General features: G+C 40.7%; 1 protein-coding gene across 14 annotated transcripts in view; it reads left to right on the top strand.

The window, feature by feature from the left end:
- Positions 1-16,988, top strand: part of tjp1a (tight junction protein 1a) — a 107,253-nt gene that overhangs the window by 63,683 nt on the left and 26,582 nt on the right. For all 14 annotated transcript variants that reach the window (XM_020606626.1, XM_020606633.1, XM_020606641.1 and 11 more), the window contains 7 exons: positions 11,119-11,175; positions 12,254-12,378; positions 12,597-12,699; positions 12,835-13,156; positions 13,389-13,492; positions 14,134-14,302; positions 14,504-14,639. In XM_020606626.1, the coding sequence (XP_020462282.1) occupies positions 11,119-11,175; positions 12,254-12,378; positions 12,597-12,699; positions 12,835-13,156; positions 13,389-13,492; positions 14,134-14,302; positions 14,504-14,639 (1,016 nt within the window). The remainder of the gene's footprint in view (positions 1-11,118; positions 11,176-12,253; positions 12,379-12,596; positions 12,700-12,834; positions 13,157-13,388; positions 13,493-14,133; positions 14,303-14,503; positions 14,640-16,988) is intronic.

Genomic DNA, 16,988 nt, shown 5'->3' with positions numbered 1-16,988 from the left:
ATATCCAATAAATTTCGTTCCACTTCATGATTGTGTCCCACTTGTTGTTGATTCTTCACAAAAAATTACAGTTTTATATCTTTATGTTTGAAGCCTGAAATGTGGCAAAAGGTCGCAAAGTTCAAGGGGGCCGAATACTTTCGCAAGGCACTGTATGTAATGTATATAAATTTTAAAGTTTTATATAATACAACTCATATATATATATATATATATATATACACACACACCTCATAACACCATTTGTATCGTACTCAGTGTTCAATGTTCAAGTCATTGTTGTTGTCAAAGACATGACTGTCATTAATAGCACTGCCGAGCATGTAATTGTTCTTGCAACAAATGTTAATAGTTCTCTTGTGAGGGACAAGTTTCAAAAACAATACTCATAGGGTGATTTTTCACAGTACCGCATGAAGATGGTTGCGAGGCATCACAACAGTATGCCATTATTTGGAAATCTTCCTTTGAACTGAATAGGAATGTACAGTTATTTCAGTTCATTAAGATGATGTTTTGTGATTCTGTGATTCTGCTTTAGAAGTATTGAGTTGTGACTACAGCGAGTGGAGCATGTGTATAATGTTGGGTTATTTTATGTCAGACTGCAAATCCATGGTTTAATCCGCCGAAGCATTTTGGGGGGGGGACATTCAATTTGAGACTAGGTGAGTAAAATCTTGGCCATGCATTCTCTTTAGTAATTGGTACAAGATTTTGCTGTGGCTTGAATTGAATTTTGGGATTTTGGACCACCTGATGCCCCGTGCATGTCTTTAGTACTTGCACAGCATTGCAGTTCACCTGCTGTTAACTTGCTTGCAGAGTGCACGACACAGCTCAGTGATGCAAGAGGAGCTACGCTGAAATTTGTTGTCTCTGTTTCTGCACCAGTTTGCTGGTAACCTCTGAAGTGTTGCTGCTGTGGCTCAAAATATTTTCATCCTTTCAAATAATAATAATAGTATAAGACACTATACAAAGAAAAGTTTTTTATACTGGTTATAGTTTTCCAGTATAAATTTTAGCTCTCAGCTCTGTAAACTGCTTTATGACATTACTGTGCAGCTGTAGTCATACACAAAACTTGCGTGTTTATAGATTCTCTTGGCTCAGGGTAAAGAATGTGGTCAAGACAGGATGAACATGTTTTCATTGTTTGTCTGCAGTTTCCAGTCTTCTGAAGCAGCGTAATGACGTCCACTCACTATAAGTATGCCAATAGTAAATACAAGAACAGAAACAAGATCATAGGGTTTCATTCGTTTTTTCACGAGGCACATTGCAGGGTGTAAAGATCTGTTGTAGTAAAGTCCCAGATCAGACTGAGTGCGCTTTAGCGTGGAGCAGGATTTTACAATTGTTTTCAATGAGAGTGAAGTGTTTCACTCGCTGCTGTTTCGCAAAGCATGAGGTGCTGAGCAACGCTGTCTAATCGGGCCCCCGGGTGTAGTGCGGTCTCTTTTTAGATGTCATTAGAAGTCATTTATTTGTTATCTTTCTGTTTGTTCATCTCATTAAAGAATGCATGCACCCCCTCCCTATCTGTCATCTCTTGGAGAAATGGTAATTACGTTGCCAGTTTAGTGCTGGGAAAATGCCCTCTCCATCAGTAACTCATTAATTCACGATAGATTCTGCCCCACAACATGCCTATTGTAGCACAATCCTTAGAAGGCTTGGGAATGCTGTCGAGTGGGCTTGGCCTCTTGTTTTATGGCACCACGTGATTTGTGAGTTGTGGTTCAGAATTTTGTAGTTTGAAAGATGTGCAAATTTGAAAGTCAACATGGGTTTTACTTCTGCATCATATATTCCAGCAGCCTGTGCCAAGTTTATGTTTGAACACTCAAATTCTGCTCTTACCAGCATAATCACACGTAGACTTTGTGTTGACATTGTGGCAGACGAGACTCTACATTTGTCCATGCTGGTAGTAGCTAATTTTCATCATCCTCTGTGTACTGTGGAGGCGGGCAAACATCAGCAGACTGAGTAACCACTTGCTGAATCACCCTTTTGTTTAACATGTGTATATGCTTGTTTGCCCATGTGGTACAGTGAGTTTCACTGATGTAAAATCCAGCCAGTAGAAACCATCATTTACAAATCCTCAAAATACCAATGTTTTGGTTTTTCACTGTTCACAGATCCACGTGAACACTTGTAAAACCCTTTAAATGCTGTGCTGCTTGGCTTTTGACCTTTATCACATGCTGTGCTCACTTGTCACAATGGAAGGTTTGGATTTCCATGGGCAGTTTCATGCTAATACTAGTTGAATTGAATACCAAGAAAAGACGGCATCAGGATCAAGTTCTACTTTGGTACTTTTTTAAGTTTGCTTTGGTTGTTAACTGTGGTTGTGGTGGGACAATATGGCCTAAAATATGGTTAAAAATAATTTAGATTCTGACCTTCTGTACAGGTCTATAGGCTAATTGCTGGGTTAAATGTCTGATTAGATGTCTGTTGCTGATGTAGCTAATCAATTTAATGGAATTCAGACAGAAAACATGCATGCTAATATGAGATCCATAGTGTCAGTTTGTACAACTCAAACTGCAGTCTGTAAGGTTCTTCATAAACTTTACTGTTGTGATACAGTATATCACAACATGGTTTCAAGTGGTCATAGAGAGAGTCATTTACACTCAGAAACCTAAAAGCCTTGACAGTAGTAACTGTTATTAGTGTTACAAAACTATGACTTTTTACCTTGCCTTTACAGTCACATTATGTTATTACATTGCTTTCAGCGGATGTGTTGCTCTATGGCCTTGCTCTCTTGTTGTGCTCATTGTTACAGAGATAAGCTGGGGAAAGGAGACAAAATAAAATGGACAAGGGGGTTGAGCAGAAACATCCAGAGCACAAGGCAAGGATGGGAATTTGTTTAGAATTAGAAACAGGCAGGGTGGGGCCTTGTGTCCTTATCGGCACATTCCTGCAGAGTTTGTGTGTGGTGATTGGGGTGGGAATACTGATAGCTGTGTCTATGGCGACTGGCTGAATCCAGAGATTCCAGTGCTGGATCTGGTTAGCGTTTTCAAAGCCTATATCCTCAGTTTGTTTTCACAGACGCAGAAACAAAGCACAAGTGTAGTGTGTGTGTTTAGATACAGTCCACTAGAAACAACAGTGGAAAAACAGTATATTCATGTGTCCTTACAGCATGCAGTACTTTCCTCCTTCACATGTACTTGTTCATTTCATTCCACTTATGTATTGTAAGCAAAAGTGTGAGTCAGTAAATGCTGATAACAGTGGTTGTGACGTGCGTCAGTCAGGCTCTAATCATGAAGCAGTTTTTTAACACAGTGTTTGACTTAACCAAACCTATTTTAAGTTATTTTAGTTGATTTCATTGTTTTTATTGGAAGGAGGAAAATTTTCGTAGTTGCACAAAATGAAGGCTCATGGAGATCACAGTGAGTAGAGACATATTCAGAACCATTTTGGGTGTCTGTTCCAGCCTTGGACCCTGGCTATCATAACCTCAAGCTGAACCATGAAAGAGAAAAAACAAAACTGTTCTTTGCAGCAAGATATCTTACAGCTGTTATATTAAAGTTTCTTGTGAGGGTGGGCCCTGGCATTCCAATTATTTGAAACTTTGAAGCATGTAAAAAAATAAAAATAAAACACGCACACACACAGCTTGTTCTAAACCAAAAGGAAGAATTGTGGAAAAAATGGAGTCCAAATCCCACCAGAGGTTACCACTCTCCTTTGTGACCTCAACACTCATCCTATTTCAGAGAACAATTAGTGTAGTTGAGCTAGGATGACTTTGCTGCTGGATAAGCCATATATGAGATGCTAACCTAGCCTAGCCGTGTGTCTGGGTCAGTAGATAGCAGTGAGCACCCCACTCCACACTGTGGACAGTGAAAGTAGCTGGTGCCTGCACCTAATCCAGTATCCATGTATTTTATTCCTACTCTCACTATGTCTCTGTGTCAGATAGTTTTCAGTCAGAGGTGTGTGCATGTATCCTGTATGTTGTGTTGAGGACAGTCCTGATGGAGGGATTTTTAACAGAGCTGTGTGACAGAGTAGAGCTGCAGCTTGAAACTAATTCTCTAACTCAAGCATATTTGAGCATGTCAGCACAACAGTACATCATTGATGACTGAGGCTGTGCATCATCATCATCGTCGTCATCTGCCTATTGGCTACTTGCCCTCAGCCGTACACCCATGTGTGTGCGCACACAAGTCCAGCCATCTCCCCTCCCATCACAGCCACATCCTGCCCTAAAAATGGCTACTGCTGAATTCACCTCTGTAACACTGAAGGTGACAGCAGTTATTTTTGCTGTGTTTGCTGTTACATGTGCATTTCATAGGATAGCATAGTACACATTCATCTGAAAGACGGTGTAAAAGTTTACATCAGTGGCTTTCATGCATGTGTTTGCAATTGGGGTCTTGCACTCCATGTGTATGTGTTTCTGATTATGTGCTGGTTCAGTGTACTACATCCTCTTTTCATTAGGGTCCAGTAAGAGGGGAGGTATGGTTACCATGGCTACAATTGCCCCAGTGATGGGTGAGCTACTGGAACAGGGTGGTGTTTCAGTGGACGCTGCCAGTCTAAATGTTGATCCTAAAATGTCTCTTCTCTACAGTTCTCTTCTGTTCCTGTCTGTAGCTGTGTTTTAATAGACCTGTAATGCAGATATTTCTGTAGCAGTGTTTTGACCACTCTGCAGTACACCTGAGCAATATGTAACTGTGTGTGCTTACGGAATAAAGGGCTGTTTTTTCCTCCTTCATAGCTGTTTGTATTTGAGGTTGTTTATGTATCTGTGTTGACAGGAGTGCCTAATTGTCATGAAGAATAAACAAGGACAGTCTAGTAAAAACAATGTAACCTTGGTGTATTTGACTAAAACACAGTGAGATAAATTGCCTTTGTAATATTTTAATGCCCTGTTCTTTAACAGTGACCACGTGCCCCCTACCAAACCCTCAAAGTCGATTACAGAGATTTTTTTAGTTTGTAAGATAAGGTGAGTTATACTAGGAGGAATTTTCAGTAGTGTGTGCAGGGATTTTTCTGGAAGCTGAAGCAGTTTCCTGCAAACAGGAAGTGGAGTGTTTTCCTGTGGGTACTGTGGCTGCTCTTGCTGACATCCTGCCTCAGGCTATCAGAGAGGAGCAGGCACACTGACCTAAAGCTTTGTCAGGGTTTTACCTCACACTTGGCGTCATCTGGACACTCGCTAGGCCAGTATTTTTGTCTCTACCTCAGAATAACCCAATGTGAATACTAAATGGTTCTCATTCAGGTGAAGAAACGTCAGTCCTGACCCATTCTTTCATCTTTTTTCTTTATGTCCCCCACATTTTTTTCCCATGTTTTTCTCAGAAAGTACATCTTAGACTTTGTGTTTGATACGCCCACTGTATGAAGCATTCCTGTGTTTCAGATGAAGGGAGGTGGTGAGTAATGCACTGCTGGACAACAGTTTCATTGGTGAAGCACAGATAAAAGCTTATTTTGTGCTTCTCCTAAACCTCCTCACAGCTCATGGTCTTATTCACAAGATGACCTCATCATCACCTCCTGCATGATCAGTTTCCTCTTTAAGTTAATAAAGTTAATTCTATCGGCTAAGAAAAACCTAAGACAGTTAAGTTTGACTGCTTAATTATTATTGCATACACAACTTGTTAACCAACATGTTTTATGGCTGTTAGTGGTTGAATGCTTCTATTTCACAAATGTTCAGTGATACTCAACAGCTGACTTTTGGTTGAAGAATGGTTGTGCTTATGTTACACTGGTTCTTATTAACACTATGTACTCAGTTTGTGTAAATGTGAACAGGCTTGAAGACTGAAGAGAGTGAGAGGTTATTATTATTGTCCATTTCAGAACGATATTTTTCCAGTCATTTCATCAGTATGCCCCAAAGAACTGGTTTAGTGTGTGCCTTTGAAGATCCTGAGTGGGCTGTTATCATCAGTACTGGACTGTGGGTTATGGTGGGTCAGGCAGGACCACCAGGCTGGTTGTAGCCAGAGCTCAAGTCTGATTAACATGGATGTATAAATACACTTGGCTACAGTCTGTTTGCGTAACATCAAATGCACCATTGTTTCACCCAACTCTATGAGTTCAGAGATAAACCCCATCATTTGTATCAATCAATATTTTTATTGTTTTTTTTTCCAGAAAATGAGACGCACTAGGTTTGTGTTTGTTTTGCCCCGGTGATATTTGCTTTTGTATGATCTGAAATGCTCCTGTTATATATGAAATACATTTCTTTTTTGACACAGAGCTGCAACTGCCAAAATCTTTTCCACACAAAGTTCCTCCCTGTGGATGTTTATTTTGTGACTGATGAGACCACTTTAGGCTCCCTCATTTGCATCACATACACTCACCGGCCACTTTAATATTCACACCTGTACATCTGTATGCACTTCAATGCAACACTTCTGCCTTAACATCTGTGTTTATGAAGCTCAAAATGTTTGTTTTTGGTGAAATTACCATAACTATATAAATGCTATTATATGTTTATTATTGAGGTCATAGTTAAAGGTGGTGTTGTACTGGATTACATTATATTTAGATGCGTCTATATTTTTGTTCTCTTCAGCTTACATACATGAGAGGGTCAGAATATTAGGAACACCTGAATATAATGTAGTCCACCTTTAACTCTGACCTCATTAAACATATAAATGACTTCATACTTTTATGACAATTTCACCAAAATGGAAACATTTTGAGCTTCATAAACACAGATGTTAAGGCAGAAGTGTTGCACTGAAGTGCATACAATTGTACAGGTGTGTCTAATAAAGTGGCTGAGTGCATGTCTCTTAATAAACTTTAGTATTTGCTAGTATGTGCTATCAAATGCCCTTCTCAGACTTGCACTCTATTGCTGTCCTTGTTCTACCCTCCTTATATCTCACTTTCAATCAGCCAGCTGCTAATCATCAGTTAACATTTCAATGAATAATTATCATACTAATCTCATCTGAGGGACAGAGCTATAGTTTCAGTAGAGTAAATATCCTAAGCAGCCTACAAGACAGACAAGTTGTCTCTCCTTAACCATCTTGGCTGTCCCCCAGTTTACCAGAGCTCTGTCTGTCATAAACCTCACTGCACTGCATTATTTCTTTGAGAGGCTCTTCTTTTTTGTGAGGGGGTGGTTTTATGTCAGCATCATCACGTATCAAGTATTAGCATAACAAGCATACTGGTTTGGAGGTAAAACAGGAACTTCAAAACAGCAAAGATGTCACATTTCTGCAAATTTGTGTTTTGCTTGTTCAGCAGCTGATTGCTAACCCGCCCATACAGTCTCCTTTACTGGAAGATTTTGTTGCATGTATGATTAATGAGCATCGTGGGTGTTGACTCACTGTCATATGCTCAGCTGTGTGTCTGTGTGTTGACCCCAGCTCCACCCTCGTGTAAGCAGTGATCAACCCAGGTAAAAATGCAGTTGCAATGCAAAGTGCAACTGACCACATCAACCCTTCAAGTACCTCCTGATTACACGTACACGAAGCTCCAGGTTATGACTCGTGAAGTTCCCGTCTCTCTTATGACTCGTACTTGACCTCTTACAGTGCAAGCATGTCTACACCCTTATGACTTACAGAAAATAGAAAAAGGAGTGGGTCCTTTTAATGTTGTCATTTGGTACCATATATAAGTAGCACAGGCAGTCTAAAGCCTTGCTCCCCCCTCCTTCTCCCTTTCCCTGCCTATCAGTGCCACCCACAATTCAAGGACAGGGCCACCTGCCTGTCTGACTGCCTGGTCACATGACCCCAGCACACTGCTGTTTCTCGTGGCGTAGCCCCTAACTGTGTGCCTGGACTGTTGGATGGATGAATGGATGGATGAGTATATCACAAAACACTTTAGGAGTGGATGTGTTTAGGAATGTTGGGGGGAGCTGTGGTTAAATGGGTCAGGTCCTTTCACACAATAGTGTTTTACTGTGGGAGTTGTAGGGACAGACAGTGGAGGAGGGATAGAGAGGTGGGACCCCTCTGTGTCAATTATGGACATAAATAACATCCACACAGAGCTGCCATGGAAATTGGGGCCAAAGGGTGAAGTGTTTTTTGTACAGCAGGGCTCCACACTGCGAGTGATCACTTGCATTTTGTGACCAAATTTATTTAAGGTGCAACAGACTTTTTTCAAAGGTTGCACTGCATGTGACTGCAAAATACAGATAATGCACAAATTATGTTCTCACTGTAAAAATGGTGAACGGACATAATAATCTCCACGTTACTGTCATTGCAACGTTTATCTGCAGGTCTGTCACTCGTCCATCTCAACGTGGAATAGATTTCCAATCTTTCATATGTGTCGATCCCCACTGACTCTGAGATACACACCTCTTACTTGGACCTCGTTTTTTTATGTTTCGAGTTTTTTCCCTTTGGTGCATTTGGAGTGTAATCGCCACAGACAGCTGCTTAAATCAGGTAGGTCACCAGTTAGCCTGTTAATGTGTTGGAAACTTTTTACTTGAATCTCTTCTGATGCATCAGGCTCTTGGCGTCACTGAGCTTTTTGGTTTTACTCCCCCATCCGAGACATCCAAATTAATAAAATAAATAAATCAAAACATATAAACACTGTGCTGCCCTCCTGCTGACAGACAGCGTGTTCGGATGAGAGACGCTGCACAGCGGTCAGAGTCGGTGTGGATGGAACAGATCAAACACTGAAGTTGTGCATATGCGTCGGTCACATCTAGTGAAGCCCAAAAGTGAGCTGGTGCTAGCCAGGTGGGTGGGAGAGCGGAACTGTGCATGAAGTCCAACAGACACCAAAAAGCAAAAATTCTTCAGTGGAAAAATGGGCTACAAATAAATCATGTACACAAACGACAAAGCATGCATGCAGTTCATCGGCTTATGCTTCAAATAAAACCGTCATGGTCACTATTATCATCACGTTAACTGCTAGGCTATAGAGCACTACAGTGACTACATAAAAAGAGCTGGAAACTTGTTCCAGAAGTGATTTATCAGCTGATTGTGGTCTAGTTAGCAACTCCAGACTGCCAGACCCCTGGAAACTGTATTTTAAGGGAAGGTGATGGCAGTTAATGACAGTGATGATGTCAAAGATGATGGGTGAGACTGCTCAGGATTATCTGATAATTAATGGGTTAGGGAGTGAGATTATTCTAATGATAGGGTGGACAGGTGACATGGTGTGTTATTTTAAAAGGTTGTTTATAGAAGGTGTAGTAAATAAGCACCCTGCCACATGTGGTAGTGTTTATGTCTTCTTCTCCTGCCACGTTAGACAGCATGCGGCACACCCCAGACAGCTGTACCATCCCTCCCTGCAGGCAGACAGACAGGACAGCAGTGATGTTTCATCAGCTGGAGTGAAGTAGAGTAAAACTGAAATTTAAAGCTGGGGACAGAGTGCTCGGGGATAAAAAAACAAAACAGTGGTCTGTGACACAAAATTAGGAGTGCGTGTTTGACCTAATAATGGTTTAAAAAGAAAGCTCCTGAGCCATGCAGAGAAACTGTCTTATGTAACTGAATTAGAAAAGAGTGATAGCAAAAGATGGCTGCCTGGTATCAGTTGAATCCAGTGGGGTTGATCAGAGGAGCGACTAAATACCTTCTTCAAATGACTCAACCTGAAATATTATAGGAATGTTTACTCAATCTTTGGTGACAGTCAGAACCTGCTGGCTGTTTACTCATGTTGCTTCCATTCACAATCTTTTTTTTTTTTTCTCCTCCGTTGGCCTGTGTGACAGCAGGACTTAGTTGTGCAAATAAGCAAATGAGCCTGCCTTGCTAGTCGCCAAAGGGTAACTCTGTCTACTGAAATGCAAGCGGATATGGAAACACTAGGTGTACATGTGGAATTTAAACAAGCATTCTTGTATAAAGGAATGTTTTGATTGCAGGCTTTCATGAGTCAGTTTGTCAGTATCCGCTTCCTCAGTACATACATAATATAAAGTAGGGCTGCAACTAATGATTATTGTTGATTAATCAATTAATCATAGAAATAATCAGATTTATAAAAACATGCAGAAATCTGTTTTTCACATTATAAAAACAAATTCATTCATTTAAACAATGCTTTTTCTGTGCATTGCATTATTAAACAAAACTATTTGTTCAAGAATAGAGCAACAATCAAATGTACAATAGGTCTTTACAGTGTTAACAAAATACACAAATATTTACAAATTAAAGTAATTTCTATTTCATAAAACATACCATGCTAATGTATAGAGCCAGTACAAACATGACTACTGCTGCTGACGGTTAAAAGTAAATGCCTCAACACATTTACCCATTAATTTGCATATGTGTCATCAATGTTCCTGCACTTAACAGCATACAAAACCCACTGTTATGTTCCTAAATAAATAATTGGCATCATAATATAATAACAATTTAACCATGTTACTTAAATCCTAATTTTCATTTCATCATTTCTTAGATTTACTAAAAATAATAACTCGCTTAACTCCAGGTTTCCCTTCTTCTGCAACATCAACTCCAACATGTTTTTTCTTTAGGTGCCATCACATTAGCGTCATGCTCCTCTGCCACGACTAATACGTTTGCATGTTTGGTAACAGACAGTCTTCTTTCTGAGTGTAAAATAAAGTGCTCCCAAACTTTGGCTGACTTTGCTCGTCCACTTTTCTCTGCTGTAACCATGGTCGTTACTATCCAGCACTTCTGCTGTGGGGTAACAGGGTAACTGTGAAATGTCTTCTTGCATAGTGTTATGTCATGTAAAGCAACGTGATGTTTTCTGTTGTGCCCTTACATTTTCAGAGAGGCGTTGCGCTGGCAAGCATCTCTAGTATCCATACCTTAAAGTATGTAAAAGGTTCGAAACATTCGACCTTTAAATAAAACGTAGTTCCACAATACTGCTAACTAACTACAGCCTCAGAAATTACCACTGAGCTGACTTAAAACCGTTCTGATCCAGTGTCTACCAAAACCACTTTATTAAGATGGAAATTGTTGCAGGACTAAATGATTGCATTTGAATGTACACATCTACCTAATAAGTTGGCCTCACAATAATGATTTATCCGTCTTGTGTCCTGTCTTGCAGAGTGCAGCAATGGAGGAAACGGTCATATGGGAACAGCACACAGTGACCCTTCACAGGGTAAGAGTTTGCATCTCTTCGATTCACTTAGGCCTCTTCTCTTTTGTCTTCTATTCTCTCTGCATGTCTCTGGCATCCTAATCCCGTAGCATGTCTTGTGTGTGTGTGTGTGTGTGTGTGTGTGTGTGTGTGTGTGTGTGTGTGTGTGTTTTTTTATTTACTGTTTCCTCCCTGTTCTTCTCTGTCATCTGCCCTTCCATCTCTCTTCTCACTCTTTACTGCAAGGGCCAGCTGTAGCAGCAGGATGTGCAGTAATGGAACAATAGTCAGGGAACCCAGATGGCAGGAAACAAGGCTAAGGAAGATAGAAATCAACATCCACTTCCTTACTACTTCATCTAATTTCCTTCTTGTTGGCTTCAGACTCTTCTCCTTGACACAACTCCAGGAAAGAAGGGAGAGGAGAGTATAATATACAATGTGCTTTAGCCACATTATGATTCCTCAAAAGCTATTGTAAGGTTAGCATCACTGAACATCCATTGTGGCATAATCAGCGTCATCAGGTTAACTGTCAAGCTATTCAAAGTCACATTCCACTAGTGGTAGTCGATAAATTAATATACTCATTGTTTTATTATATGTTGAATGTCTGAATGCACATTGCTTTGAGACAGTCAACTAGTTAATTGATGCTGTTGTGCTGTGGGATTATGTAGAGCACCTGTCTAGACTGGCTTGCTGTAATCTAATTAGTAGCGGTTTATTGAGGTTGAAGGGGCAACACTGTGTGGCCTGCGTGTCTCAGCCTCGCAGCTCTCCTGTGTTGTTGTGATTGTAAGATTAGCCATTTACATCACATGGCATGCTCCCTTGGTGCTGGCTTTTGCGTTGGCAAAAACACAGCAGTCCTCAAAACATCCATGGAAACCTCTTGGAAAATAACGTTGTTGTTGTCTACACTAAATGTCCCAATCTTTTAGAGCCCTCTTCACTGCACATTCTGTTGTTTACATAGTGTAAGTAATGAGAATTACCCTGCAGAGAGCTTATTAATCTTTTCTTTGTAGTAAACCCAAATGCACCTTTAATGTATCTGCCACATCAGTCAGTCCTGTGTGTATTTCTACCTGTATAGGCTGCAGGATTTGGGTTTGGCATTGCCATCTCAGGTGGGCGAGACAACCCTCATTTCCAGAGTGGAGAGACATCCATTGTCATTTCCGATGTGTTGAAAGGAGGTCCTGCAGAGGGGCTGCTACAGTAAGTGCTCGACTACAGTGCCATTATTTTCATATGACAGCAGTGTTGAGCTGTTTGTTCATGTTCAGTACAAAAATATGTAGGAACAGTTATTGTGAATTCAATCAGTTGAAATAAAGTTTCCTGTTTTATCCTGTATAGGTGACAACTGTTGAGCATTATGTAGATTCAAATAGTACAACTATTATAACTGTCTAGGCATCTTTTTCCCCCCCCAGAGAAAATGATCGAGTGGTTATGGTCAATGCTGTCTCTATGGACAATGTAGAACATGCCTACGCTGTGCAGCAACTTCGCAAGAGTGGCAAAAATGCAAAGATAGTAAGTTCAACATAATGCGTTGCCCTGAATTAGGGTTGAAGGTTGACCTCTGATGTTACAAAGCATGCATTAACAGATGTTAGTTAGAAAATAATGTTTGTCCACTTTAACATAAAAACCTTTCTTTCTTCCAAGACTATACGTAGGAAAAGGAAAGTGCAGGTCCCTCTTTCACGGGCAGGGGATAGGGAAACGATGTCAGAGCATGAGGAAGGGGACACTGATGAGGATGATGGCTATGAGCACCGCAATGGTCGTGGCGGCCAGAGTGCATATGGAGGGGCAAGCGGAGGTGCGGGCACCGGCAGGCGTCCTGATCGTGAGCGTAGCGGCAGGCAGGAGCACAGTGCCTCCCGGGAGAGGAGCACCTCACCACGCTCTGATCGCCGATCACAGACCTCATCTGCTCCACCCAGGCCCGCCAAGGTCACCCTTGTCAAGTCCCGCAAAAATGAAGGTGGGCAACACAATGTCCAAGCATATGAAAAGTTGACTAATGTATATTGTCGATGCATCCAATATACAGAAAACAAAACAAGCTTTGTGGATTTTCTCAACTTCACTAGTAATTAACAGTAAAGACCCATCAGTACAGTCAGAATTCAAGGATCACCTGGAGAACCAAGAGATGGTTAAATCGATGTGCACTGTTAATATAACTTTGTTATGCTTATCACCTCTGAAAGCAGAATATGGATTGCGACTGGCCAGCCACATCTTTGTGAAGGACATCTCTCCTGAGAGCCTTGCTGCCAGGGATGGAAACATCCAGGAGGGAGATGTTGTGCTTAAGGTAAGAGAAAAGAGTGTTTGCAACAAGTGGGCATGTGGGTAAGACAGGCGCGTTTAAGATGGACAACACGCAGTAAAGGTCATCTGTGAGCTGCTGAAAGTGGCTAAGAGAGCTAAAGTGAGGTCACAGTTCACCAGCAGGGATACCACACATTCCATTGTCGCTTTGAATTTTAAAGAGGATGCATTTAAAATCTTATTGTTCTGAAGAGTGGAAGAGAAAATATCTAGTTGAAATTTGACTGAAAGACCAAAACCAATAGAACTATATCTATCTATCTATCTATCTATCTATCTATCTATCTGAGAGAGAGAGAACTTCAGTAACAAGTATAAAGATTTTCCATGTAGAGGGTGTATGTTTCAAAACACTCGTGTGTCTCTGGAAACACTAAAAGCAGTCCGATCCTAATTATATTACATATTTTTAAACTTGGTTATAGCCTCCTCTTCTTCTCCTTACTACTGGCATCATTATTGTTAATGTGAGGGAGAACTAGGATGTTCCCAGTTCCTCTTTGCATTGTGATGATTCCATAGCTTTCCAAAGCACATCATGGGCTCTACAGAAATATTGTGCTTGAGATTATTGTGATTTGTCTGTTCAGTCCTAGTGCTAATCCACTTCCCTTCCTCTGGCAGATCAATGGCACAGTTACAGAGAACCTATCACTGGTAGATGCCAAGAAGCTGATTGAGAGGTCAAAGGGCAAGTTGAAGATGGTGGTGCAGAGAGATGAGCGAGCCACGTTGCTCAATGTTCCTGACCTCGATGACAGCATCCCATCAGCTAATAACTCAGATAGAGATGGTGAGACAACAGATAAGTTGCATTGCCTTTCTGGGTGTGGCTAGCATTTGATAGCTCAAGCTATGACAAATCTATATTTTCTTAAGCAGTAAGAAGGGAACATTTAAATAACAGCTGAATTATTTTTTTTAATTAAAAAATATCTTGATTTATGTCATTACTCCCATGCTAATACACAGACATTTATTTACAATTTCACAGACATTTCAGAAATACATTCACTTACATCAGACCATTCAAATCGATCCCAAGGGCGAGGTAGTCGATCACGTTCACCTGACAGGCCTGAACCTTCGGACCATCTCCGTCACTCACCTCGGCAGATCAGCAACGGCAGGTAAGCAGATTACACATACGCACACATCTGACTGTAAATCTGGTGATGGGTCGCAGCTATCGCACTTGCTCCGGTCATACATCCATACTCCTACCACTCCAGTCTCGTACATCATGTTCCCAGCTGAGTAAACTTGCACCATTAATGCATAAACCAATAGATTAGGACACAGTATGCATAAACCATCACACACCCTCCGGAGCCATCACAGAGTTTCAATAATGCCTTACCATGATAGAGGACTGGTTTGAAAGTATACTAGAATCTTGCAGATCTAGATGTGTTCAATATTTAACACAAGTTTTACTGTGGCTGCCATTATTTATGTAAACAGCCTAATCATCTGTGCTTGACATAGGATCTATATTTTATAATGCATATTGAATGTATTATTTTATAGCTATTATCTGCATATACTTTGCACTCAGTATATGCTATTATTTCAATTCATTTTAATGTCTGTCATGCTTTTTTGTCCTCCTGTCAGTGGGAAGCTCCCACTGACAGGTTTAGAGGTTGTATAGCTTCTTGTAGCTGACAAACGCATAGATGGCAAAAGATATCTAGTGTGTAGCTTGGTCTTTCTGAGCTCATTAGGCAATAACAAGATGCTGGGCTTGGTCAAATGGGACAAGATGGCTAGATCTTGAATCCTGTTGAAAAAAGGACCAGAGAGTCAGACAGACTTTTGGGAACAGAGCCATGCTAACTTTGTCATGAGAAAAGACAGAGGATATGTTTGTGCTGGTTTCTATAAATAGTTCAAAGTAGATAGTTCTGGTTGATAATCTGAAGTAGGGGTGGCTATTGAATCAGCAGCACAAATCACGTACTTGTTTTGGAGTGGACTCAGGGTGAACCATGTAGAACCAGGCCTCCGTTTCATCTGCCTTTTAGTGGGGGAGTGATTTTCAAATGCATTTCTAAGAACTTTCTCTAGAGCTCTGTGATCAGGTGGACTTCTTGCTATGTGAGAGAGAGGCGCCCAACAGGGCTATTTCTTGAATTACTTACAGCTGTTGTACCTGCAGGATGCTAGTTGAGTATGCTGCTCCTAGTTCAGTTGCCTGACTTACTAGTTGATCCTTACTAGTTCAGTAGATAATTATGTCAGACCGTGGAGTAACAAAACTTGTTTTAATGCAGGCTGAGGGCAGATTCATTGTTGCACCGATTACTCCCAATTTAAGTGAATGCATTCCTCTGATAACAGGCAACAATGTGTTGTCACCTTTTATGTAACACTACATATTTTATATGACTGGTTAATCTGGTAAGCACATGACTTGCCATAATAGGGGTTAACTCCGGCTTTTCATGTAGTTGTGGTTTAAGAAGTAACTGAGGAAATCTCAGCCTGACTGTCACTACAGTGTGATGTAACGGACTGTGTCACTATCTCCCAGTTTAGGGAGAGGAAGGGAATTTGACATACTTCCCACAGTGCTTTACCCCAAGCCAGATGGTTCACTTAACCTGATTGGCTGTAGGGCTTAGAGGCATTCTGTTTCCTAGGATGCAACGCTGTTCCATGTTTACGATGCAGCAAATCATCAGGTTTTGCATTTGTACGTGTTTGTTCTGTAATAGTGCAAAATATGTTCGTAGTCAGTTTTATTTGATAAAATTTTGAAGCATGTGGATGGATATGAAATTCTGGATACCCAGACTGTTATGCAGTGTAGGGATTCTGGTGTGGCAGTACTGTATTTTTCATTGTTTGTTGTCTTTGCTGCCTTCACTTTTTCTCTCTTGCCTGTATCCATACTGTAACGATGTGTAACTGAGGGGACTGAATAAAGCCTTCTGTCAGATGGTGTTTGTCAGCATGAAGCCTTTTTTAGCACCATTATGCAGCAGATATAGGCCACAACTCTCTTTCTCATGCCTCTTTTTCTTTGTCTCTCACTCTTGCTCAGTTTCTCTTTTTCCCCCCCTCACCCTCTTTCTCATTCATCTATTTCACACACAGGCACTGTCTCGCTCACCCAATACAGTTTTCTTATTTATTTTTGGACCGCAGCTTGTATACCCTGCACAACAAAACCCTATACAGGTCTTTGATTTGATTTGATTTATTTATTCTTTCAAGCATGTAAAGACAGTTGATATGTCAACACACATAATTTTACACATATCCAACAAATGCTAATCCAATATCAATTTGCTTATACCTAGTACATGCTTGAATGGAGAAGGAAGAAGTCAGACTTATCCAGTCCTACCCCATGACATCATCTTACATCATTGGTTTGCAAGCAGTATCTCTACATAAATAATTCTCTTCTACACCACACAAGTAATATACTAAAAAAATATAACAGTGTTAACATTCTTACATAATTACAT

This window comes from Monopterus albus, unplaced genomic scaffold (assembly GCF_001952655.1).
Source record: "Monopterus albus unplaced genomic scaffold, M_albus_1.0 scaffold4.1, whole genome shotgun sequence".
In the NCBI taxonomy this organism is placed as follows: Eukaryota; Metazoa; Chordata; class Actinopteri; order Synbranchiformes; family Synbranchidae; genus Monopterus; species Monopterus albus.
The sequence above is the reverse complement of the archived record's forward strand: the minus strand, read 5'-3'. Positions and strand labels throughout refer to the sequence as shown.